The following is a 26,118-nucleotide window of genomic DNA, read 5'->3' on the forward strand; positions in this document are numbered from 1 at the left end:
GGAAAAGTCTCCTCCCAAGGAAGATCATCCCACTTCTAGACAGCTCTAATACTTAGCAAGCTGTTCTCCAATCAAATTTGCCTCTGCAATACTGGCCAAACAACCAGGAAAAAGTGTGCAACTATGGGAAAAAACACTGGAGTGTTTTTTTCAGAGGCCCTGGGTTCAAATCCTGCCTCTGATGCTTACTAGCTGTGTACCTTGGGCAAGTCTTCTTTGGCCTCAGTTTCCTCATTTGTAAAATGAAGGTGTTGGATTAGATGATCTCTGAGGTCTCTCTAAATCTGTTCTCTCCCAAGGTTTCTCTCCTCCAGGCTAAACATCCCCAATTCCTTCAACCAACATCCACAGAACAACAAATGAAGGCCCTTAACCATCCTGGTTGTCTTTTCTGTAGGTACGCTAGCTCAGTGATGTCCTTTCTAAATTGTGGCACCCAAACAGAAATATTCTTGATGTGCTATGAGTGGTACAGAGGAACTATCACCTCCTTGGCAGCTGGTGGTGCAGTGGATAAAGGGCCAGGCCTGGACTCAGAAGACCTGAGTTCAAATCCAGTGTCAGATACTTATTAGCTGTGTGACCCTGGGCAAGTCACTTAACCCGCCTGCTCTGGTTTCCTCTACTGTAAAATGGGGATAATGTAGTATCTACCTGTCAGGGGTGTTAAGAAGATCAAATGAGATAATATTTGTAAAGTGATTAGCAAGGCACATAGCAGTCACTTAATTAATTAATGCTCCTTCCCTTTGTTCCTGGAAGCTGTCTTTCTTAGTGTAGCTTTTTGGTTGCCACATCATACTGCTTACTCATATTAAGCCTGCAATCCAGTAAATCTACAGATTTTTATTATATTGATGTATTCTCTATTTCTACACATTTACATGTATACACAGGCATATGTACATATGTGTGTGTATACAGACAGATATACACACACACATAATACTTTTAAAGGCACAATTACTACTTGTCTTCCCTATGCCCTTCCCCTTTCTAGATATGTAAGACAAGTACTAATTGTGCTTTCAAAAGCATAAAAATATAATACAATGATATATGAACATATAATATAATGCTATATAATATAGAAATACATGGTTATATAAAGTCCAAAACTGAAGCCACAGTTTCACTATATGATGCCTTTTGGAATGTGTCTTACAAAAGCAAGCAGGAATTCTTTCTTTTCCTAGACACAGAGCAGACAAAACAAAAAGTGCTTTTAGGCACCCCAGTCACTTCCTCCCAGGACAGAACGTTAGTGAAATTTTTTTAAAAATCAAAGTAGAGTAAGAAAGGTAACTACGCTACAATGTTTGTGCTTTTTGAAAACAAATACTAGACTAAGGAATATAATTAGTAAATGAGCGTATTGAGAAAAAATAGCATAATTCAACTAAAGGCTAGCCAGAGATGCTACGAGGGGCAGATTTCTGCATCAGTTGGGGACTGGACAAGATGCTAAGGTCCTTTCCAACTAAGATTCTACAATTCTATGATTCTAAATCATTTTCAATTGATTTATGCTTATTTTCCCCTTTGGATACTAACTTAAAAGCCCCAATTTTATGACTTAGATATTTTACTATGTATTTTTACTGCAGATCCATGATAGTTATCTTGGCAGGAAATCGCCTCATTTGACAGTTTGATAAAACAACAGAGACAACCAAAAAAGGACGCTAATTTTTTTTTTTTTTTAGAAAAAATGACTTGATTACTGTCTTTAAGTATTTGAGGGGTTTTAATAAGAGAGAAGCTGATCAGCCATCCTTCATATCCACAGAAAACTGAAATGAGTTTAAATCTGGCAATTTTGGTTGGACACAAAGGAGCCCTTCTTGACCATCAAGGTAACAAAACACTGGAAACGACGCTGAGGAGGCTTATTTGGTCTATGGTTGGAGATCTTCACACAGAAGCTGCATGGGCAATATATTGGGAAAAGGTACTGGGTTTAGGGATAGCAGGACTGGAGACAGAGAGAGATTTGAATCCTACCTGTGTGACTGAGCAAGTGACTTTATTTCTCTGGGATTCAGCTCCTCTTTTTTTTTTATATCATTATTCATTTATTTAATAGTTTTAGTTTTCAGCATTAATTTTCACAAGAGTTTGCATTACAAATTTTCTCCCCATTTCTACCCTCCCCCTACTCCAAGATGGCATATATTCTGATTGCCCCATTCCCCAGTCAACCCTGCCTTCTGCCACCCCACTCCCCCCCATCCCCTTTTCCCTTACTTTCTTGTAGGGAAAGATAGATTTTTATGCCCCATTGCCTGTATATCTTATTTCCTAGTTGCATGCAAAAACTTTTTTTTTTGAACATATGCTTTTTAAAATTCTCTCCCCTTTTCCCTCCCCACCCACCCTCTAAGAAGGCAAGCAATTCAACGTAGGCCACATGTGTACCACTATGCAAAACCCTTCCACAATACTCATGTTGTGAAAGACTAACTATATTTTGCTCCTTCCTATCCTAACCCCCTTTATCCAATTTTCTCCCTTGACCCTGTCCCTTTTCAAGTGTTTGCGTTTGATTACCTCTTCCCCCTATCTGCCCTACCTTCTATCGTCCCCCCTTTTCTTATCTCCTTCCTCCTTCTTTCCTGTGGGGTAAGATACCCAATGTGTATGTTATTCCCTCCTCAAGTTGAATCCAATGAGAGCAAGATTCACTCATTCCCCTTCACCTGCCCCCTCTTCCCTTCCTACAGAACTGCTTTTTCTTGCCACTTTTATGCGAGATAATTTACCCCATTCTATCTCTCCCTTTCTCCCTCTCTCAATATATTCCTCTCTCTTCCCTTAATTTGATTTTTTTTTTTAGATACCATCCCTTCATATTCAACTCATCCTGTGCATTCTGTCTATAGATATAGATATATGTATATTCCCTTCGGCTACCCTAATACTGAGGTCTCATGAAATATACACATCATCTTTCCACGTAGGAATGTAAACAAAACAGTTCAACTTTAGTAAGTCCCTTGTGGTTTCTGTTTCTTGTTTACCTTTTCATGCTTCTCTTGATTCTTGTGTTTGAAAGTCAAATTTTCTATTCGGCTCTGGTCTTTTCACTGAGAAAGCTTGAAAGTCCTCTATTTTATTGAAAATCCATTTTTTGCCTTGGAGCATGATACTCAGTTTTGCTGAGTAGGTGATTCTTGGTTTTAATCCTAGCTCCATTGGCCTCCAGAATATCATATTCCAAGCCCTTTGATCCCTTAAGGTAAAAGCTGCTAGATCTTGTGTTATCCTGATTGTGTTTCCACAATACTCAAATTGTTTCTTTCTGGCTACTTGCAGTATTTTCTCCTTCAACTGGGAGCTCTGGAATTTGGCGATAATATTCCTAGTTTTCTTTTTGGGATCTTTTTCAGGAGGCTATGGGTGGATTCTTTCAATTTCTATTTTACCCTCTGGCTCTAGAATATCAGGGCAGTTCTCCTTGATAATTTCTTGAAAGATGATATCTAGACTCTTTTTTTTGATCGTGGCTTTCAGGTAGGCCAATAATTTTTAAATTATCTCTCCTGGATCTATTTTCCAGGTCAGTGGTTTTTCCAATGAGATATTTCACATTGTCTTCCATTTTTTTCATTCCTTTGGTTCTGTTTTATAATATCTTGATTTCTCATAAAGTCACTGGCTTCCACTTGCTCCAATCTCATTTTTAAGGTAGTATTTTCTTCAGTGGTCTTTTGGACCTCCTTTTCCACTTGGCTAATTCTGCCTTTCAAGGCATTCTTCTCCTCATTGGCTTTTTGGAGCTCTTTTGCCATTTGAGTTAGGCTATTTTTTAAGGTGTTATTTTCTTCAATATTTTTTTGGGTCTCCTTTAGCAAGTCATTGACTTGTTTTTCATGGTTTTCTCACATCACTCTCATTTCTCTTCCCAGTTTTTCCTCTACTTCTCTAACTTGCTTTTCCAAATCCTTTTTGAGCTGTTCCATTTCTTGAGACCAGTTTATGTTTTTCTTGGAGGCTTTTGATGTAGGCCCTTTGACTTTGTTGACTTCTTCTGGCTGTATGTTTTGGTCTTCTTTGTCACCAAAGAAAGATTCTAAAGTCTGGGTCTGAATCTGAGTCCATTTTCACTGCCTGGCCATGTTCCCAGCCAACTACTTGACCTTTGAGTTTTTCACTGGGGTATGACTGCTTGTAGAGTACAGAGTACTTTGTCCCAAGCTTGAGGGGCTGCACTGTTGTTTTCAGAGCTATTTCTACACAGCAAGCTCTGCCACACCAGTGGCGGTTCCCCAAGAACCGCCAACCTGGACTGTGACTCAGATCTTAAGCAGGCTCTGCACTTCCACTCTGATCAGCCACCTAATTCCTCCCACCAGGTGGGCCTGGGGCCAGAAGCAACTGCAGCTGTAGTTCTGTCCTCAGAGCTGCACCACCTCTGCTGCCCCCAGGGTTGGTGGTCGAACCACAAACTCCTTTCATTCTTCCCCTGCAGCTTTTCCCACTAACCTTCTCTGTTGTCTTTGGTGTTTGTGGGTTGAGAAGTCTGTTAACTGCCACAGCTCACTGATTCAGGGCACTAGGGCCTGTTCCGCCCAGCTCCCGAGTCTGGTTGGTCCTGCTGCAGCCCACTCTGGGCTCTGCTCTGCTCCACTCCCAGCTCCATGCAACGGACCCTTCCCCGCGACCATCCAGGCTGTCCTGGCCTACAGCCCTGCTTCCCTCTGTTATTTTGTCGGTTCTGCAGCTCTAGAATTTGTTCAGAGCCATTTTTATAGGTTTTTGGAGGGACCTGGGGAGGAGCTCACGCTGCCATCTTGGCTCTGCCCCCCAGCTCCTGTATTTTTATTATGGGGGAATTGCACTAAGTGACTTCTAAGATACTTCCAGCTCTAAATCTATGACACTAGAAAACAATGAATGTTCTGTTGTGGGTAGTTTATACTAAGGAGCTCAAACATTATTGGAATTATTTGTTATCTATGTGATTTGAGGTCCTAAATTCCCAACCACTAATAGTTAAAATCAATTTAAGAATCTTAGAGGTAAAAAAATCTCTGATAAAGATTTAGTATTAAATATCCCTAATAAGGGTTTAGTATCCAAGATATGTAGACAACAGAAATATGTAAGACCAAAAGCGACTCTCTAACAAGTAGTCAAAGGATATAAATGCATAATTCTCAAAATAATTGCAAACTATTTGCAACCACATAAAAATGCTCCAAATTACTAATAAAAGAAATACAAGTCAAAACATCCTTGAATCTCCATCTCATATCCAGCAAATTGGCAAAGGTGACAAAAGATGAAAACAGTCAATGCTGGATGGGCTGGGAAAAGACAAGCACACTTAATACACTGCTGGAGCTGTGAATCAGTATAACCAACCTGGAAAGCAATTTGGAATTATGTAAATAAAAGTGTCAAAAAATGTCTATGTCTTTTGAGCCAGAGATTCCAAAATATTCATAGCAATACTTTTTGTAGTAACAAAGAACTGAGAACAAAGGAGATGCCTACCAGCTAGGAAATAGCTGAACAAATTATGGTATGTAAATATAACAAAATAGTACTGGGTTGTATGAAAAGCCATAAATGATGACTCCGGAGAAGTGTGGGCAGAGTCTACACAAAGGCTATGGGGCCCAGGGGTTTGGTGGTAGCAAAGATCAGAAGTTGGTGGCAGCATCTTGAGCTGGCAAGGCTGTCCCACTGGTCCTGAACCATAGTCTATATTCCAGCCACGTCACCAAGAATTATCTCTGCAAACCCAAAAACAACATCTGTGGTGCTGATTTTACCCAGTTCAAAATCTGGAAACAAGGATGGTGCCCTTTAAGAATGCTACAGCTTCTGGTTTAGACACAAGGAGGAGAGGAGGTAGGTGGTATGGTGAATGCCAGAGAAAGGCACTCTGGTTGCTATCACTTCACACTAGCATCTTTGCTAGAAATTTCAGGGGATGGAATGGCACTAGTTTGTTGAAAAGTTTGGATCCTGATTTCAGTTTCTGCATCCCCAGGAGAAGGAATACATAAGAACATATCTAGGAGTTTCTTCAGCTCTCCAAGTTTGCTATCTACCTCATGGTGAAGCATCCTTAAGAGATCAGCTCAGACAGCTTCTACTTTGTGGACAATAAAAGTTTGGGTGTTTTTTTAAGGTATTAATTGGTTATGCAGAATTCTTTTTCTTCTTCCTTTTTCTTTAAAAAACATTTCTTCCTTCTCTTTCGGTGCCACCAACATGGTATTCAAGCACTGTGTGGAAATTGGCTGGGTGGCCTACATTTCCTTTGGGCCACACACTGGTAAGCTGGTAGCTACTGTGGATGTTATTGATCAGAACAAGGCTTTGGTTGATGGCCCATGCAGTGGTGTGAGGAGGCAGGCCATGCCATTTAAACGTATGCAACTTACAGACTTCATGCTCAAGTTCCCACACAGTGCTCATCAGAAGTACGTCTGGGCTGCTTGGGAGAAAGAAAAGGTCAATACAAAATGGAAAGCCACAAGATGGGCCAAGAAGATCGAAGCCAGAGAAAGGAAAGCTAAGATGACAGATTTTGACTGTTACAAAGTCATGAAGGCTAAGAAAATGAGAAACAGAATTATCAAGCATGAAGTGAAGAAGCTCCAGAAGGCATCCACCTAGAAGGGGTCTCCTAAGAAGAGAGCTGCCCAAAAGATCCCGCAAAAAGATGCCGCAAAGGTCTCTGCCAAGAAGATCCCCTCAAAGAAGGTTGAGGGCCAGAAGGCAGCAACCCACCCATAAGGGTCAGAAAGCATCTGGCCAGAAGGCCCCAGCCAAGAAGGGACCTGCCCAGAAGGTGGGACGCACCCAGAAAGCAGCTGCTCCAAAGGCCAAAAAATAAGAGGCTGCCAGAAACAAAGGTTTTGCTACACATACACACACAAAAAACAACCAAACAACAACAACAAAACATTTCTTCAATATAAGGGAGGATCATCTGGGAAGGGGAGGAGGAAAAATAAGGGGAAATCTAGGTGATATAAAGACAAAAGATAGCAATAAAAACTTCTTTTCTTATAGAATCTCTTGCTACCGAGCCTAACAGAAATGTATCCAAGCTTAGGTTCAGATTCACTAGTATGGTCATTCTTGTGCCTGAAGGCAGGAGGTGGCCACATGATCTAGTAGCAAACCCTTCCTGCTCTCTGACTCAATGATCACAGAGTGAGCTCTAGCTTCTGCACTGCTCAACTACCAATGAGAAAGTGATAAAACAGCACTAGAGCAGGCCGTCCAGGGTACTGTGGACTAACCTTGGATCTCAAGAGAGTTTAATTACTGAAACGCTCAAAGGTCCTCATTATAAGGAGGTTTCATAGGAAGGACACTTGGACTGTGACAACAATGCTATAACAGGATTCTGGTGCTAAAACAATATAAGAAACAGATTTAATCACTCACAACATAACACAAGTATATAGAAAATGTTTACACTCTAGAAATAAGCCCTTCCACCTCAGCTATATTATAGCTGCTATGAGATCCAAATAGACTATTTAAAAAATTTTTCCTATCAGTTCTCTGCCCCAACAAGAAACATCATGTGACTAAAAGATGGTGGCAGTTGCTTTCTGCATACTTCTTCAAACCCCTAAAAACTTCGAAGGAAACTAGTGAAGTATCAGATACAGAATAATTACAATTGATTCCACAAGACAAGACAGAAACAACTCCTTCCTCAACCATGTAAAAACCTCATGGATTTTCATTGCAGACTTTAATAGTGAAGGATTCTCACTCCGAGCACAAGCAAACTCAGAGACTTGTGACTGCCTCCCTGTCTCCCACAACAGGCACACCTAAACACTGACCCATCCCTATTCCGGCAAGAAATAGTGGGCGCTGACTTTGCCAAGCCACAAGTTAAAGGGAGTGACTCAGGCCTGACTGAAAGGGAACTAGAAAACCCAGCCAGGGTTCCCCACCACATTCCCTTCCCCACCAAGTCTATAGCAGGGACCTATATCCCCCAACATAAAGGGACAGGGGCAGCCCCGTAGCTCAACCCCACTTATAGGTGGCTGGAGTGCCTGTGTACCAGTGGAAAGAGGAGGAGTAAAACAATGAGTGAATGGAGAATATAATGAAGAAAACCTGAATTCAAGTCTAGGACACAAACCAACAGAGAGGATCCTGAAAACTGAAGGAGCGAAACTTCACAATGAAATAAAAGAACATTTAAAAATATTATAACATCGAGGAAGGTGAACGAATATTGCCTGATAAAATTTAGAATGTCATCCATTCCCCACAGATCACTGAAATGCTGCAAGAAATTTCACAGTGGGTTCCAAAGGGAACTAAAATTCAGAAAAGAAATTTGGAATGAATTTAGGTTATAAATTTTCGATACAAAATTTGAAATCAAATAGAATAATCAGAATTGAACACACGGTGGAGAACCTCTTCAATGGAGTAAAAACTGAGACAGAGATTCAGAGCATAAAAATAGTGAAGTAGATTAAAATTCAGAAAAGTTACAAAAGGCAACATTTTAAAAGAACATAAATTCTACACAAGCCTAAGTGACAGACCTTAAAGACTAGATGCGCTGAGACGATATGAGGTTTACAGGCTTCTCAGGAGAAAACATTACAAATCAAAAAAGTGTGAATTCCATAATGTAAGAAATAGAAGGAAACTGTCCAGAACTTCTGAAAACAGACAACAAAGCACCAATGAAAAGGATTCACTGATCACTACCAGGGGAAAAATACAAAATCCTGGTTAAATGGTTAAATTTAGCGATTTCAATGCAAGAGGCCAGTAAAGCGGACTTCAAAAGATGGAAAGACAAATAGGACCATTTGACATACAGGAAAGATTTCTCAAGATGCAATCATTTCTCTGCCCCTTAAGGATAGGGTGAACGTAAAAGAATGTGATATCAACCTGTTGGTAAAGACGTTTCTTTAAAATGAGCTGAAACCAAGCATGACTCCAAAACTTTGACAAGAAGGTACCTGCCGTTCTGTCCCTCTTTCTTTAAAAGGTAGGGCCTATAGGTATGGAATATTACATACAATGCTGGGGAGGGGCCTCTGTTATAAAGGGTAGCTCTCTGGGAGGGAAAGAGGGTTGTGTACTTAACTATTTAAGAAATTTAAGTGATATAAATACAAAAGATAAAAATAAATACAAAAGATATCAATTTTTTTAAAAAAAAAGGTTTTTTGGCCAGTTGAGCTCACCACTATTCTTTTAGAACATTTTTTTCTGGCAGCATTTTGCTAGGAATTAATCTTCTAATGACACAGACTTTAGTTGGGAGCAATTGCTTAGTACTGGACCTATACTCGGGCTGGAAAAGGGTGATGGTAGTACTCACTCATTTAAAATAAAAACTCCAACTATTCAGCTCTAAGAGCTAGAGTCTCATTAGGGCTCAAGTGAGCAGAAGTATAAATTATTTTTATTCTGTAAGGAAAGAAAATTTCAAATGGTAAAATCTAGATTGTAAATGCTACTGAAGGAGATGCCGCTATCATGGTTACCAGAGGAGGGTGGACGCAGACAGATATCTAATCACCTGCTCTGGCCTCAGCTCCTTCCTAGCCATGTGCCTGAGGGCAAGTCACCTACCCTGGCCTTCTGTTGCCACATCCAAGAATAAGGAGCAGAGGATTCTAAGTCACGGGCTGTCTATCTGCATCAATGGCAGGGGTTTCCTACACTGATGAAATCTCAAATATAAAAAGTCCATTAGACAGGCAAGTAGCGTGCTTTTCCAGTGGGGGCTCCCCCTTACCAATGAAATCGTGGGTCTAAAATCACAATAAAAATAAAGAAAAAATGTATAATATTTATTTATGCTAATTATGTAACATTGCTATGGTACTGATCTGGAAAATTAGGTAGATCATTAAAAAACTTATACAAATGCTAACAATTTTAATGTGTATGTACATGGAAGGTTGGATCAGTCAAGGAATCCAGGATAGTTTTCTATCAGTTAATAACAATAGTTCTTTAAGATTTGAAAAGTACTTTATAAATATTTCATGCAAGGCAGCAGCTATTATCTCCATTTTACAGATAAAGAAACTGAGGCAAACAGCTTTGTGACTTGCTCAGGATCATGTATCTAGCATGTGTGGGGAGTGGGATTTGAACTTGGGTCTTCCTGATTCTAGACCTAGCGCTCTTTCTGCTGTACTACCTAGCTGCCCCTCACACTTAGCTTTCTTAGTGCCTCTGAAGGTGCCATGCACTGAACAAAGTTTATTTTCCTACATGACTCAGTCTATATTTTTTCAGGGACATTCTGTAAACTACATGATCTACAAGACCACTCTTAAAGACAAAGTCTGCAAAAATTCTAATTAGGGTTATTATGCTAAGAAAACTCAAGACCACTATGGGTCTCCAAGATACTATTATAAAAGTGCTTCCAAATCCTAAGCACTGGCTGGATGTTGTAGTAACACCCCAAGAAAATAATTAGCATAAAAGAAAATACAGTCACTGAAGGACTTCAATGCTCACTGTGGCTGGGAGAGCGGTCTTATAGTCTTGAGTGTTGCTATGCTAACAGAAGTGAGGAGTGCAGACTTGGTCATAAACTAGGTCTATTTTGATAAGCCTAGCTAAATTCAGAAAGGTGCATCAACAAATGATTGGCTAGCAAGTGATGAAATTTTAGGATAACTCAGAAGACTATTAAGAGTCACTGTAATTTGCCCTGGTGTAATTTGCCCTGCCACTAATGAAACCACAGATTCTTTTGAAGAAATAAGAAGCAACACCCAAAATACCATTAATAGTTAGATCAAAGCAAAAATTAATTGCTAACTATAAGCAATTAACTAGACAAAATTCAGATGCCATTGACAACTTTTTGAAAAACATGCCAATTATGCAAATGAAAGCATCAAGTTATGAGAATAAATTCCCATCTTGACCAAGAAATTTTCAAATATTGACCACATTGACAGCAAAAATAGGAGTACGTAGTCTAAGTCACAGTGACAAATCAACTTTGGACAAGTCTAAAAGCATAATGTCAAAACATGGGAAAATGGAAGTCTATGTTCTGCTGTCAACGTAGTGTAGGGGAAGATAAGAGTACTGTGCAAGAAGCAACAGGCAAATACTTAAGATTTCTACGTAACCAAGTCACTGTAACGCTTTGCCAACAGGTTTATGAGTACAAAATACACTGTGGTCTAGTTTCCTTAGAACAATTAAAAAAAAAACAACAGGTCGTCTAAGAAAGAGCTTTCTTTGAAAAGAATAAAAGGACAGTAATAAGTAGTACCCACTGACACTTCTGGCACATCCAATGGTTCAGATCATGGGAATTTCCAAGAGCTGCAGGGCAATATGGTGCCCCTCTGGTCCAGCCTCTTGCATGCCTTGCTGTCCGAACTGTTTTAAATCTAGCCTCTCACTTACAGGTACTAATAGTGACTTCATTGTGTAAACCAAGACTGGCCGCCTCTAGATTTACAGTTTGTCAAAAGCCATTGGTATTTGAACTGCAACTCCCTCACTCAGGGGTCTACAGTACAAAACTGTGTGATGACAGGTTGGACTCAAAAAAACAATGTTCTTTTGCCTTTCTTACATTCATAGCTCAAGGGCTCAGAAGCTACAGCTAAAGAATTCACTTTTAAAGACTTCCTATAATGCAGTCAGGTTCAAGGCAGCTGACGGCTCAATGGAGAGAGGGCAGTGCCTAGAGTCAAGAAGCAGACCTGAGTTCAAATCTGGCCTTAGACACACACTAGTTGTGTGACCCTGGGCAAGTCATTTAACTTGTTTGCCTCAGTTTCTTCACCTGTAAAATGGGGATCATAGTAACACCTACCTCCCAGGGATTTTGTGAGGCTCAAATGACATAATTATAAAATGCTCAGCACAGTGCCTAGCACATAGTAAGCACTATATAAATGTTAGCAATTAACTATTATTATAATATCTCATGTTACTGCTGCCCATTGCATATAAGCAGGAGACATATAAGGCACACCCCAGACAGTTCAAACAATTGGCTAATACTTTTGGCTTTCAAATCCAACTCTTTCAAGAATCCTGTGCTATATATAGAAATGATCATTACCCTTACGGAAATAATGCCTCATTTTTACCAAAATTGAGTTTAACCATGGAATTATTTGGTATTGGTATTGGCTATGCGAACCACAGCATCATGAACACATGACTACATTAGAATATTTGTTAAAAAAAAACAAACTGGCATCAACTATGTAAAATCCTCAAGCATGTCCTGTGTGACAAAATTGGGAAACTGGATATATACTCTACTGCAAAGATTCAGTTGCCTTTTTACAGGGCACTTTTTAAAAGAAATTTGTCTCCAATTCCTAACTTGAGGTAAGGATCACAAAAAGTAAAGTTGGAGAATGGAATATTTCCATACTGCCTGAAGCCTAGTTTTGACTGGTACACATTTAATGACACATTTGATTCACACTGAATTTTTTTACAAAGTATTTTTAAAAGAATAAATAGCAACCCAAAAGTCACATGCTTAAAGACTTACAGTTCCTTTGCTAGCTGAAGAATTTGCAGACTTTGTTACATGGCACCATGAGTTGGGACATTATTGGCCTTTAATTCTTAATGTGCAAATTTGAATCCAGATTAGAAGCAAATCCAAACTGAGTGGACACCTAACAGCAAACTGAACAAGTCTGCACTGCCATCAAAATGGTTTCACACCAGGTCTGGACTACAAGTTGTGGTTCACAACCTAAAAATTCTGATAAACACAATGGCAGGAACCTAATACAACTCACTTTTTCCATTTTCTATTTATTTTCTGAGCAGGGATTTTAAAAAATAAATATAATATGAAAGTGCTTTCTCTATTTCCCACAGATATCGGGTTAAACAAGTATCACTGACCAGAGAAGCAGTGAGGTAGGGCTAGTTGGTAAAGAAAACCAGCTCTGCATTCAAAACAAGGAGGCCTCTCAATTCTGACCTTGTCACTGGGTGACCTTGGGAACAAGTCATATCACCCCCTTCTCCAGTTGTGGATTTCCTCATCCGAAAAAAGAGGCAATAGGTCTATATTACCTCTAAGATCCCAGATTCCCCTCAATTTAAAGTTCTGGAGTATTATAATTATTTGCTGAAAGGGGAGGGTTTTTTTTTTGGGGGGGGGGAATGGTCCTAGACTGAAGAGAGTAACATTACTTTTTTTTTTTTAAAAGCTAAGTTAAGTTCTCTTAAGTTCTAAAAGAAATTCCTTATTTTCTAAAAACCACTCTAGAAAAACCTTTTAAGTGGGATTCTCAAAATAAGACTAATCAGGAAAAGAAATCACCTTTATGTATAGTCACACAAACAGTGAGTCAGTCAACAAGCATTTATTAAGCACCTATTGTGTGCCAAGCACAGTGTTAAGCGCTAATGGTACAAAGAAAGTCAAAAGACTATCTCCTGCTGCCAAAGAGCTCACAGTCTAATGGCGGAGACAACGCAGAAACAACTATGTTTGACAGGCTATATGCAGGACAAATCGGATATAATCAATGGAGAGAAGACACTAGCATTAAGTGGGATAGGGAAAAACTTCTCATAAAGGTGGGATTTTAGCTGGGAGTTGGAAAAAGCCAAGCCGAGGGGCAGAGATGATGAGGGAAGAGTGTTCTAGGCATAGGGACAGCCAGTGAAAATGCCTAGTCAGGAGATGTGCAAGGAATAGCAAGGAGGTCTAAGCCAACATTTGAGTAAGGTGTAGGAAGACAGAGAAGTTTGGAAGGGGTCAGGTTATGAAGGCCTTTGAAAGCCAAAGAGAGGATTTTGTATTCCGTCCTGGAGATAGATAATATGGAGGTGACATGATCAGACTAGACCCATAAGATCAATTTGACAGCTGAATGTAGGATGCTCCGCGCCTCGCCCCTCCCAGCCCAGCAATGGCCTAGGTGCTAAGTGATGACAGCTTGCATCAGGGTGGTGGCAGAGTCAGAGCAGAGGAAGAGGCATATATGAGAGATATTACACAGGTAAAATAGACAGGACTTGGGCAATAGATTACATATAGTGGGGCAGGAAGTGAGAGGAAGGATTCCTAGAGCCTTCGTGACTAGGTAACATGAAAATTCAGAAAAGAGAAGGAAGGGATGAGGGCAGGAGGGACAGATAATGAGTTATTTTGGTCATGCTGAGTTTAGGATGTCTATAAGACACCCAGCTCAAGATGTTCAGTAATCCAGCAAGTTTCCAGTTAAAGTTCTGGAAAAAGTTTCATGGTCAGGATTTTCCAAAAATTAATAAATTTCACACGTATATTATTAGCCTTCCAATTTATATCTGAAACTGCTACTTGTCATTTCTTTTATTCCTTTGTTCTTACATTCTTCTCCTCTAAAAGCTTTTCACAGCTACATTTCTTAAAATAAGAGGGATAAAATCTAAGAATTGGGACTGATAAAAATTTTAATTTATTGCCCTCAGTATTACATTTCTGAATGATTACTTTCAACCTCTAGGCATTACAACATCACTCAGCATGCAATTCATTAGCTAACATGAATATATGTTGAATACTAGTGTGCTTCATGAAGAAACTGTCAATGGCAGTTATATGTACATAACCTTCTAGAAACAAAACACCATGAACCCCATTTATTTCAGCAATGTTTTAGACTCTAAGTAAAATAAAACTAGACTCAGTTTAAGAAGATTTAAACAGCAGCATTTAATAGGACCACAGATTCAAGAGTTCAGAAGAGGCCTCAGGGGTCATCTAGTTCAATTCTTTCATTTTACAAATGAGTAAATGAAGCCCAGAGGTGAAGAGACTTGCCCAAGGTCACACAGTTAATAGTGGCAATTCTGGGACCCAAACTCAGGCCTGCAGGCTCCACCAATATTTATTGATCACTTTGACCAACTGAACACTGAAGACGACAACTGAGACCGTAGTTTGAGACACCAACATAGTGCCTGGGTCATAATTACCTTTTTTAAAATGCCTTCTCCACTGATATGCTCATGACAGGCGATTCAAAGCCACACTGTGTGCCTGTGGCTCCTTCTGAATAAGAGTGGCACATATCAGCTTTTGCAATCATGTGTATTACTGAGCACACCCCAAGTTTCTTATTTATGTCACTAAATTCTCAGCCCTAAGAATATCCATACAGGTTCCAATCAATTCAGTTGGGTTGGTGGTGTGGTAGTAAATAGGCAGAAAAGAACGGAAAAAGGAACCTGCCCTTGGGTGTATTAACTTCTAAGTGCAACGAGACAATAACCCCAATTACACCCTTTGGGTATTTATGGATATATAAGCTAGTGCAGTGAAACAGTCACCTGGTTTACTTCAAATCACTCCCATACCTGCAAATCTGCAGCTCTGCACGGTCCGGATACATTAAGAAAATTAACTGGGAAGAAAAACAACCTGTTTAAACTGGCAGGGTAATTTTATTCATATGTAGAAGCAAGAAAAGAGCTTGGCAATGTAGGTCAAAGACTGAATGACTAAAAAGTGATTTTAACTTTACTTGTAGGATACAAGTTTTCTCCCTTCACCAATTCTTTCTCTAGCTGAGACCAAGGGTTTTTTAGGTCAAGTTAGGCAAAAAACCCCACAAAAACCCACAAAACAAAATGAGAAAAACAACAAAAAAAACTCAAAACAAAAAGTTCCCTTGTAAGCAGTTTGCTGATGACCCCACGGAGTCCTCCACTTCTTGGGTTGAAAAGAAGACAGGGAACTTTAGACAACAAAACCACAACAATGACAAAGGAAAGGAAAAATCAATCGGGGACATCTGATCTAATTGGAAAGGGAGGCAAATACTGAGAACCAGCTTCCAATTTTGCTCTCTGCTACTTCACACAATCAGGGCCCTCAAAAATAAAGGAAATATCCTGTATCAGTCAGGCTAGATGATTTCTAGATTTAAAAAAAATCAATTTAACTTGCACAGCAGAGACATCTGCTCAGGTTCCCCCCATCTCTGACATAAATTAATGTCTAAGTTAAAATCTTCTACAAGCAAACCTCTAAACTGAAAAAGTCAATATTCATTAAAAATATGAAAGAACTAAAAAGAACTAAAATAATATGTTTCAGATAAACCAAAATTGGCCTTACCTATAAGAGGGTAAACTCAGTGGTTAAGCACCTACATAACGAATTTGCCAAACTTAAAGTAAACATTAAATAGGTTACGGCCCATTTTCAGAGAAGTACCCATATGTAAATAGGCAGATGAACCCTGCCCAAGTTCAGACAAAATCTCCTCCCTGCACTTGGGTGGGGCACCTAAAAGAAAAAAAAAATTCAGAATCAGTTTACTAAAGTAAGCACTCTACCCAAAATCTTCTCCTCTGAATTCCCTATGAAGAAACCAAACAAACAAAATTACCAAGTTTTAAGTAAAAGTTTAAAAATATTTCTGAAAATGCATAAAATAAGCAAGTACTTTCCCCTTGATACTAACAACGTAAACCAATCCATTTGTGCTCCTCCATAAATGGACTATAGCTTATACAGTATTTGTATATACTCTATCCTAATTAATAAGCCATTTATTAGAGAAATGAAATCTCTTGAATGAGTCACACATTTAAAACCAGAAGCCAAATTTTAGGAATACATAGAAAATATCTGAAAAGGAAATATCCTAATTCTTGAAAACCCCTAATTTCAGAAGTAGGAAAATCCTAATTCTGAATCATTCCTCTGAATCATATTACGAGGTACATAGTGGCTACAATTCTAAAGAGATAAAGAGTTGCTATATTAAAAACTACGCCTGCACCAAGACCTTCAAGGATCAACATGAAGACAAAAGAGATTCACTTATTTCTTTCATTTTCTTCCCACTTTCCCAAGGAAATGAACCTTTCCACATCCATACCAAGTTTCAGCAACAAAACAGCTCGGGATTTTCCGAGGCACTTTTTGAATGTCCCAAACATAGCAGAGTGACATTTAACACACCAGTGATTTGTTCACAAAAACTTCCACCCATCCAAATTCAATTCAACCTTCTCCATGAAACTCACTCTGAGCCCGATTCTGGTGCCTGACATGATGCACTGTATCACTACTTAACGGTCTATTATTCTTGTCTCTTTAACTACAACACAACCTACTTGAAAGCAAGGAACAATTTCTTTTGCCACCTTTAGGACTTAGCATAATGCTTGGCTTCATAGTAGGCTCTTTTGCTGTATGATAGCTCTCGAATTATGTCAAAATAGAACTATGTTCTCACCCTTTTATAGGTCAAATTTTAGGGAATAAATCTTTCTGGTTAATAGAATAAATTCAAATACATATGTGAAACTGAGCCTAAAGAGCAATGATAGATGTTAAGCTTCACTGTACCCCTCACACATTACAACCACTAATGTTAAATGTCAATTGCAAACTACTTCCTCAGACTCTCTCCTGCGGTGCCCAAATACCAGCCTTTAAAGATGTCTTGATTGAATACCTCAACTAGATCCAATGGGCCAGGTCCAACATGATTTGTCTCATGCCCACTGACAGACAGTATTGCAACTTTTGCCTGGAGCACCCTCTGAGTCTCCCCAAAGCTATACTAGGATCAAACTGACAAGCTATTTTGGTTAGGCAATCATTGCTCATCTGAATTAGATGTCCTAGACAACAAAGAAACCACTGGAGTATAATAGATGTGTGAGGAATTATAATAAGTAAATCCCAATTACAATTCTATAATATGAAAAGGGCTGCTACCCAATGCCTCTCTCTGTTCAAAGGTTAGATGATAAATAGAAAAGTTTCTGTCCAGATACTAAGTCACCATATTACCCTCAATACAACAAAAGTGAAATATTAAGGAAATGTTGTATAGACAGATGCAGCCTCTACAGTGACTTCTCAGACTGTTGGGAATTCTGAACAAATCAAACGGGAGCAGCCCAAGCAGCACTGAGGATCTATTCCACATCCCAAACAAACAGAAATCCTGATGCTGCCCATTGCAAAGAAAAACTCTAACATCCCATTAGGGTGCTGGCCCTTACAATGAGATGAGAATGCATCTAGAGGAGGGCTTTTTAAGGAAAAAATGAAATTTTATTTTAGCTTCATTAAAAAAAAAATTTCATAATTTTGTTGAACAAAAAAGCTTTTCTTTCTTTTACTGCAGGACTTTTCCTCTGCAGGGGAGAGCAAATTTATACTTTTTTCTTTTGAATTAAACAACTCATTCCACAAAGCAGCACCAACTCTCAAGTGACTCCCAGCACTCCAGACCCCACAGCTTCCATCGTGAAGACATTCATTTCAGACACATCATCCCATCCACCTGCTTTCTTTTCTGATGAACATTCTTTGCTTTCTCTGTTTCACGATTAACCTTTAAAAAAAAAAAAAGGCTTTTTCATGGTGAGAGGTAGATGAGCGGCTAGGGTTGGTCTTGGACCAAGGAATATCTGAGTTCAAACTTGGCCCCATGGGCAAGTCCCTTAAGCTCTCCGTGCTCTAGGAACTGGAGTTTAGGCAACTCTAAGACTACAAATTGCAGAGAAGTTCTGGCCTACTCTGATAGAAGGGCTTTCCTAATCTGGGAGCAAACTGGTAGGTACAATCCCTCTCCCTACGGTGAAAATGAACAATACGGACTCACACATTCCCAATCCAATCTCATATGGTGGCTAGAAAAGCTACCATTTTTTTCATAGCTCAGGTTCTGTTTCTTCTAATTGATGCTTTTCACAGTGATGACCCACAATGAGACGATAATTCTTAATCTTTGCCAAGAGTGGAAACTATTTCAGACTGCGGATTCTTCACCTGGAAAAATATATGTAACAAAATTGACTTTGGTACCACCTTCTCTGATGCCAAACTTTCCCATGACTCTTTTAAAGCTTAAGCTTTTTTTTTCCTCTTTTTTTGTTTTTTTTTCCTTCTCTCTCATGATTCATTCCATTGGTCATAATTCTTCTTTGCAACTTGACTATTGTGTAAATAAGTTTAATGCAAAGGCTTATGTAGAATCTATATTGGACTGCATGCCGCCTTGGGGGGGAGTGGGAAGGGGAGCGAAGGGAAGAAAATTTGAAATTCAAGAACATGTAAAACTAAGTGTCGTAAACTAAAAATAAAAAATCTAATTAAAAAAAAAAGCTTATGCTAAAGGTATTCCACAATCTACCAGCTTAAGGGTTGCTACTGGGAAGGAGAGTGAAAAGAAGAGAGGAATGACTGCACCTGGTTTTCCCAGGGAGATGTGTGGACCAGACAATCACCTTCCTACATATGAGGTCATTAAATATATAACAGATTACTCATTTTCCAAGAGTCACATTTCCACACTTTACCAAATTTTTCATTACACATTTCAGCATCCAAACAAAATGAAAAATGGATTTTCATCAGTATTAAGCTTTACACAAAGAGAAGTTCTTTCTTCACTTCTGCTGCTTTGAAAAGGAAATATTAACTTACCAGTACAGGAACACTTAATCTTCCCAAATGATGCAGTGTGGGGCAGTGGAAGGCCTAGATTTGCAGCCATGAGACCCTGACACCAGGCTGCTCAGCTGCCCTTATGGTGCCACCTTGCAGGGCTACAATTTCCTCATCGTGACAGACTGTACAATGAGGGAGTGGGACTAGATGACTTCCAAATTTACGACATATAATCCTAAAAGTTAACACTAATAACACCTGCTAAGTCCACACCACAGATGCTATTTTTAAAAATAACAAACTTGAGGGAAGGGGACATACAACACTTTCCTCCTTAATACAAGCAGAGCAAGATGGACTGTAAGGAATTGTAGAATCAGAGGGTCTAGTTTCTAATCCTACTTAAGTTTACTACCTGTGTGACCTTTGGTAAATTATTTAACCTCTCTGGTCTTCGGTTGTCTTGTCCGTAAAACGACGGAGTGTGTGTGTGTGTGTGTGGGAGGGTGTGGGGGTGTAGACGCTGAGGAGGCTCTCCACCCCAGGTTTCTTCAAGTTCCAAATCCTCAGATCTGGCTAAAGCCCAGTTGTCCCGATCCTTAGTCCACATTTCATAAAGCAATCCCCTCCTCATGTCATCCAAGAAACCGGAAAGGAATCCTCCCAGCATATTTAAATCCAAACCTCCAAAACAATCTAGTCCCTACTTTTACTTGCTAAATATGACGACCACACAGAAAGCAACGTCCAGGCTCACCATTAAACAAGAGTCTGATTAGGTTCCATTAACAATGACAATGGTGGCGCTGAGTACTTCAAAGATTTTGACAAGTTTTGCTTGCTAAAGGTATTGGGACCATAAAGTGCAAGTTCCAACTTTACTTCGGGTTAATTCTAGTGGATTCCAGGGTCCCTGTTCTCACTTAGGCAGCTCAAATCAAACTGAAATTTGAATATGCTGCCTCCCCCAGACTCATTTTCATTTAAGCATTCGAAGGTGTCAGTATGCTCCAAGCTTTGGTTATCCCTTAAACTGCCAGATCAGAACTGCCCCTAGCTGGAGCAGGACTCACAACTCTCATTTTCTCTTAAAAAAAAAAAAACAAACAAACCAATAAAAACCAAAAGTTTTCTCAGCTTTGGCTAATCCTCTAAAGCACAAATTTCATTAGTTCCTGAGTCTTTTTTTCTGAAGCTGTCAAAATTTCAAAGAAAACACAAATATTTTCTTCTGCACCACATATAAGCTAGAGTCAAAATGACTGGTTTACGTCAAGTTCACTAAATCAAGGACTGGAGTTTTATTTGCTGTGAAAATATCTGGATGGGGGATGGGGGGGGGGGTCGGTGGGGTGGGGTGGAGGAACAGAGTCTAGCGAAGGAAGGCTGTATTATATACACTTGATGACCCGCCCATACTACCACGATGTACTGAATGCATCCATACCGTATCACCAAATAAACTGGAAACCCTTAGCTGGAAATAAACCACAGAAGGCAGTTGTTAATGAAACCTTAATTGAACTGCCCAATCAGCATTGCTCCCAGTAAGCAAATAGGAGACTCACTACTTTTTATAAAACTGTCCAATCCTGATAAGTTATTCCACTAGTTAAACTTAGCAGTAAGATAAATTAAGTCAGGTACACTAAATTATTCAGTGATAAATTCAAATGGTAAAGTGAAGCATCACTTCTGCAAATATCTCTCCTAGTCTACATGCAGGAATAATAAAATATCCCTCAAAATTACATACAACTTTTTGGGTCATCAATTAGTGCCACTGAGTACAGTGCTCTAATGCTCTGAGACAGAAATGGTTTTCTACTGATATGCTCCATCAGAAAGGCAATACTTGCAACCACATGACCTAAAATAATGCACAAACTACATACAGATCTGTATCTAAGTGGATGTGGAATTCCACATTAACAACTATTAAACCCAAATGTTTCCTTCTTAGAGGTGGCTTATTTTATTAACTGATATCTTTTGTTTTTGTCATTCACATCCAAATATATTTCACCCTCCCACCCTATTAAGCCTTCTTTTATAACAAAGTTTAAAAAAAATCAGCAAATTCATAGAGTCTGACAGTATATGCAGTATGCCATACCCATAGTCTCCCACCGTGAGAACAAGGGGAGGGAGGTACATTTTCTCAACTCCTCCTGGGGACCATGCCTCATCCTTAGAATTAGACATGTTTCATATTATTGTTCTAAGTCTTTGTGCATACTATTCTGGTTCTGCTCACTTCACTCTGTATCAGTTCATATAAGTCTTCCTGCCATATTAAAATCTGCATTATTTTAGCTATAGTCTCAAGCAGAATGAAATATCCCTTTGGTGAATATTCCGGTTCAACAGTTTTGGAAAATAGTCCAATTCCAGTCTGAACTGGTTCATTAGCTGTGCTTATAAAACATACTTTAGTTCAGTTAGCCATTCAATTAAAAAAAAAAAAAGAATAGCAAAGTCCGGTTCAGGTTTCAGAAAATGAGCACAGTTCGCTTTGGCTGCTGGTTCGCAGTTTTGTTCAAAGAGCATTTTAATAATCTTATTTGGGCCACATAGGAGTTAAATACTAAAGCCGATCAAAAATAATTCAGACAGCAAATCTTTAATATGCAACTATAAAAATAGAAATGCATTTGCATACTAAAAACCACAGGCACCTGGAACTCTCCCCTTCTTTCCATGCCAAGATCTTGTGTTTCACCTGCAACCTCTGATAAAAACACATAAAACAGCACACACAAGAACTTGTTAGGCTGAAGAAAAGAGAGGAGCCTGACAAGCAGAGATCAATTAAACAATGAGCAAATGTGCATGTTGAATGAGCACCAACTAGATGTTTAGCACTGAGCTAGCTACTTCACAGAGGGAGACAAAAACCTAAGATGTGGTCCTTTATCTTACAATCTAGCTCGAGGGATCAAAACTAACACATTAGAAACAGCAAACAATAAAAGCCAGCTCATATACTTTTGTCCTAAATTGTCTGGTGAACTACCCCATCAGTTTACTGAAAGATTCTGAAAATAATTCAAGCATATTCTTTCTCACATTATTTGGAATTTTCTAATTTCACATTATTGTTATTTTACAGTTTTCTTTATCAAAGTGTTTCAACAATAAAAGTTTGGCTTTACAACTGCCAAAAATTTACCATTTCTTTCCTCTTCCTCTGAAAATACTCAAAAGGTATCTGTGATCTTACTGATGAGAACATTCCCTCCAAAAATGAAGCTCCAGATTCAGCTGCATCACTGTAAGGTCACACCTGCCTGTGCAAGGCAAAGCCTGTCTATGTCCTTCCTTAAGTCTACCACAAGGGGCTCACCCCACACTGGGAGGGTCTGCCTCACTTTCTCTTTATATCTAGAGGCAACCAAAGGGATGTCCACCCATCCATCCATCCACCTGTCTGTCCATTCATCCATCCATAATCCCTTGCTTTGGCCACGGGTTTTTTTGCTCATATATTTCTTTTCCTCCTCATTTTTCCCATGCCTACTTTACAATCACTCTGTTGGCATTTTCTAGAAATAACATCACTTTTGACATCTGGGTTATACGTAAAGCATATTGAATAATGCTGCAATCCATCTCTTTCTAGCTTTGTTTTCTACCACGCAGGAAAGGTAGCAGCCCCAACTAGGGAAGTTCCAAAACGCTGTGATTCTTTCTATTTAACAGGCAAACTCCCGCATGTTTCCAATCTTTTGGTGAAGAGGTTACTCAGAGCCACTGGTGATGAGGGGCTGAAGATCAAGTGGCAGAGCAGAGTGGGACATTCCTGCAGCTACTGCCTTCTTTTCTAGCAGTCCCAGAAAATCTGAGAGCTCCCATCTTGGAGTTATTCAGATGAAGCTTCAGGATGAACAAGAGAGGTTTGATCTATGGTATAGTCAGGACCCCCAGTTTTAAAGAGATGAACCAGACCCTGCTTGAAATCATGAAGGAAGAAATCTGAACTAATAAGCCATGATTGCCAGAGACAAGGCAGAAAAACACATTTATGCTAATTACAGGATCATCATGAGAAATAATGAAACAAACCTTTGGAGAGGGGTTGGATGGGATAGATGGGTGGAGGCAATCCATTCTACTGGTAGAGAAAACTAATTAACAGGAATCTTTTCTGCATGTATAAGAACACCAATCCTTGTAAAGGACAGCCTAACCCCTAAAATGTTTTCCTATCTACTCCATTATTGTTGTATAGAAATATAGTTCTACATTGTTAAATACTGATACTTTTATCCCAAGAATGTATCTTAATCTTCAAGAGAAGACAAGACAAACCAAAATGTTGCTTCTCTCTGCTCTTGTGAAACATTCTAGGAGTACAGTAAGTGGAGGAATGTTTTAAAAGAATACTTTATCTCTACACTATTCAAACTACCAAGAGAGTAACTTAACTGACCCCTGAATGACCCTAAAACGAATATGGATCACTGCATGTCTACATTCTACCAATGTCACTTGTAACATCCTGAGTAAGAAACTGCTTCATTACTAAAAGACATTAATGCTCTAACACGTTTCCAAAAAGGCTGACTACAATAGCCTCATGGATCTAAAATAAGCCAGTCAAGGAAATATCCTTAAGCGTGCCTAACTTTTCTTCTTCTGAGGAATGCAGAACTGTTAGAAATGATCTAGTTGGAGACAGCTATGAACTCTACTAGCAAAAGTCCTTGATGGGTCATGAGATAAGGGCCAATAAGGATGAACAGGAGTGGGAAGTTATGATGTAAAAAAGCAGGCTAAGTAAGGACAAGATTCTAGCACAAGATACATGCCCAGCTTGGGATGGTTGTGGTACTTGAAAAGCCTAGGCAAATGACTGCACAATTCTGACTCTACCAGATGTGATCTTCCAAGGTCTTCAAGAAAAGACATACTCCATCCATTCTTTCATTTGCCATCCATTTGGTTGCTTACTATGACACCAACTCAAGCCTCGCATGATGCTCTTGAGCAAGACGGCCACCCAAACTGTGACATGGTTCGTAAGTGAAGGCCTAGGCCTCTCTTGATGGCTGCACACTAAGCCTGTCCATAATGCATGAGGTGGTCTTTCCCTAAGCGTGTCCAGATTCTGCCCTTGGGCGGAGTACATGCCAAAGACTGTATTCACCTTCTGGTTGGTTGTGTCCAACCACAATAGCTGAAAGAAAAATTAATTATGTGTTTCATTTCATACTCACCAGACAACACCAAAGGCTCCATATCCAATAGGTCTGTCCGGCTCAATGTCCAGTTGCTGCTGTGGATGGTGTGAGTGCTGATGATGGTGCGCTTTAACTGCAGCTGCTGCTGCAGCCTGTACCTGAGCTGGGGCCGTGGCAGCTGGTCCAGGGGCCTGACCTGGTGCCGGTGATGGGAAATATGGCTGTTGTTGCCCGGGGTTTAACATGGCAGCAGCCGCCGCGGCTGCAGCAGCCGCGGCAGCCGCCGAAGAGGTATGCTGCTGCACAGGGTGGACAGCAGCAGCTGATCCGGGATGAAGATGGTGTTGAGGGTGGTGGTGGTGGTGAAGGTGTGGAGGAGGAAGGTGTGGAAGGTGGTGGTGATGGTGATGGTGGTGACCTGCTGCTGCCGCGGCAGATGTACCACCATTGTAAGCCGCCATCATTTTTGCGTTGGCTGCCGTGCCACAAAGAGACATTAAAAAATGCCCTTTGATTTGAAAACAAATTGGGTCAAGCTGTCATTTGGCCACTTAAAAATGAACACCACTCCACCTTAAAAAACATAGAGCTTAACAGGCTTTATGTCTTCATCAATCAATCCAAACAATTTAGAGGATCTTGGTGTTTTCTTTTCCTTTGTGGGTGTGTGTTGCAAAAAAATAGAAACAAAAACAAAACAAAAAGAAAAAGAAAAAGGGACCCCTTCCCCCCAGGATTCCTGCCACAATTGAGTACTAAAACTCCATTATTAACATTTTGGGGGGAGCCCACTAACTTTGAATGTAAGAATAGAAGCCAAATCTCCTGCTCCCCCAGAACCACTCACACAAAAAGACCCAGGTAACACACCACCCTTGAAAACCTGTAAGTAAGGTGGCTTCACCTACCCCTTCCATTCCCACATCCTTTTTTGAACACCTTTCCAACTTCTCAAAAATAAAATCCTCACTCCACCTTGTCTCCCCCCCCACCACCACAAAAAAATTGGTTTTTAAGATGGGGGGGGAAATCAGAGAACGAAGCCCCCCCCCCCTGGACCCCTCGGGCCTTCTTCCTACATCTCCCCTTCCTCTTCAGTTAGGTGGACTGGGAGGGGAAGGGAGGGGAAGGGAGGGGAGAATGGGGATGGGGGCGGGGGGGGGGTGGCTAAACTTTCCCTGGGCAGGATGAGCCAGGGAATGTGGGAAGGTGGCAGGGAAGGGGGAGGGAGGGAGAAAGAGAGAGAGAGAGAGTGAGGGGGAGAGGAGGAGGAGACAGGGAAGGAGACAAGGAGAGAAAGAGAAGGGGAAAAAGTGAGGAGGAGGAGGAAGATGAGGAGGAGGAAGAGGAGGGGGAGAAGGAGAAGCAGGAGGAGGAGGAGGGGATGGAAGGTGGGGGGTGGGAGAGAGGTGAGATGGGCAGCGCTTGCTGCTCGCTCGATCCGGCGCCCAGGCACAGGGAACCGCCCCGGGGGCTGAGGCTCGGGCTGAGCCCGGCGCCGGGGCTGGGGCCCAGCGATGGAGCCGCGGGAGGCGGGCGGGG

General features: G+C 40.2%; 1 protein-coding gene and 1 pseudogene across 1 annotated transcript in view; one reads left to right on the forward strand and one right to left on the reverse strand.

The window, feature by feature from the left end:
• NLK (nemo like kinase) overlaps positions 1–25,716 on the reverse strand; it is a 131,919-nt gene extending 106,203 nt beyond the window's left edge. The window contains exon 1 of the mRNA XM_036767898.1: positions 24,613–25,716. Within this exon, the coding sequence (XP_036623793.1) occupies positions 24,613–25,073 (461 nt within the window). The 5' untranslated portion in view covers positions 25,074–25,716. The remainder of the gene's footprint in view (positions 1–24,612) is intronic.
• LOC118857231 lies at positions 6,226–6,853 on the forward strand (annotated as a pseudogene).
• Positions 25,717–26,118: the final 402 nt, after the last annotated feature.

This window comes from Trichosurus vulpecula, chromosome 7, assembly GCF_011100635.1.
Source record: "Trichosurus vulpecula isolate mTriVul1 chromosome 7, mTriVul1.pri, whole genome shotgun sequence".
Lineage (NCBI taxonomy): Eukaryota > Metazoa > Chordata > Mammalia > Diprotodontia > Phalangeridae > Trichosurus > Trichosurus vulpecula.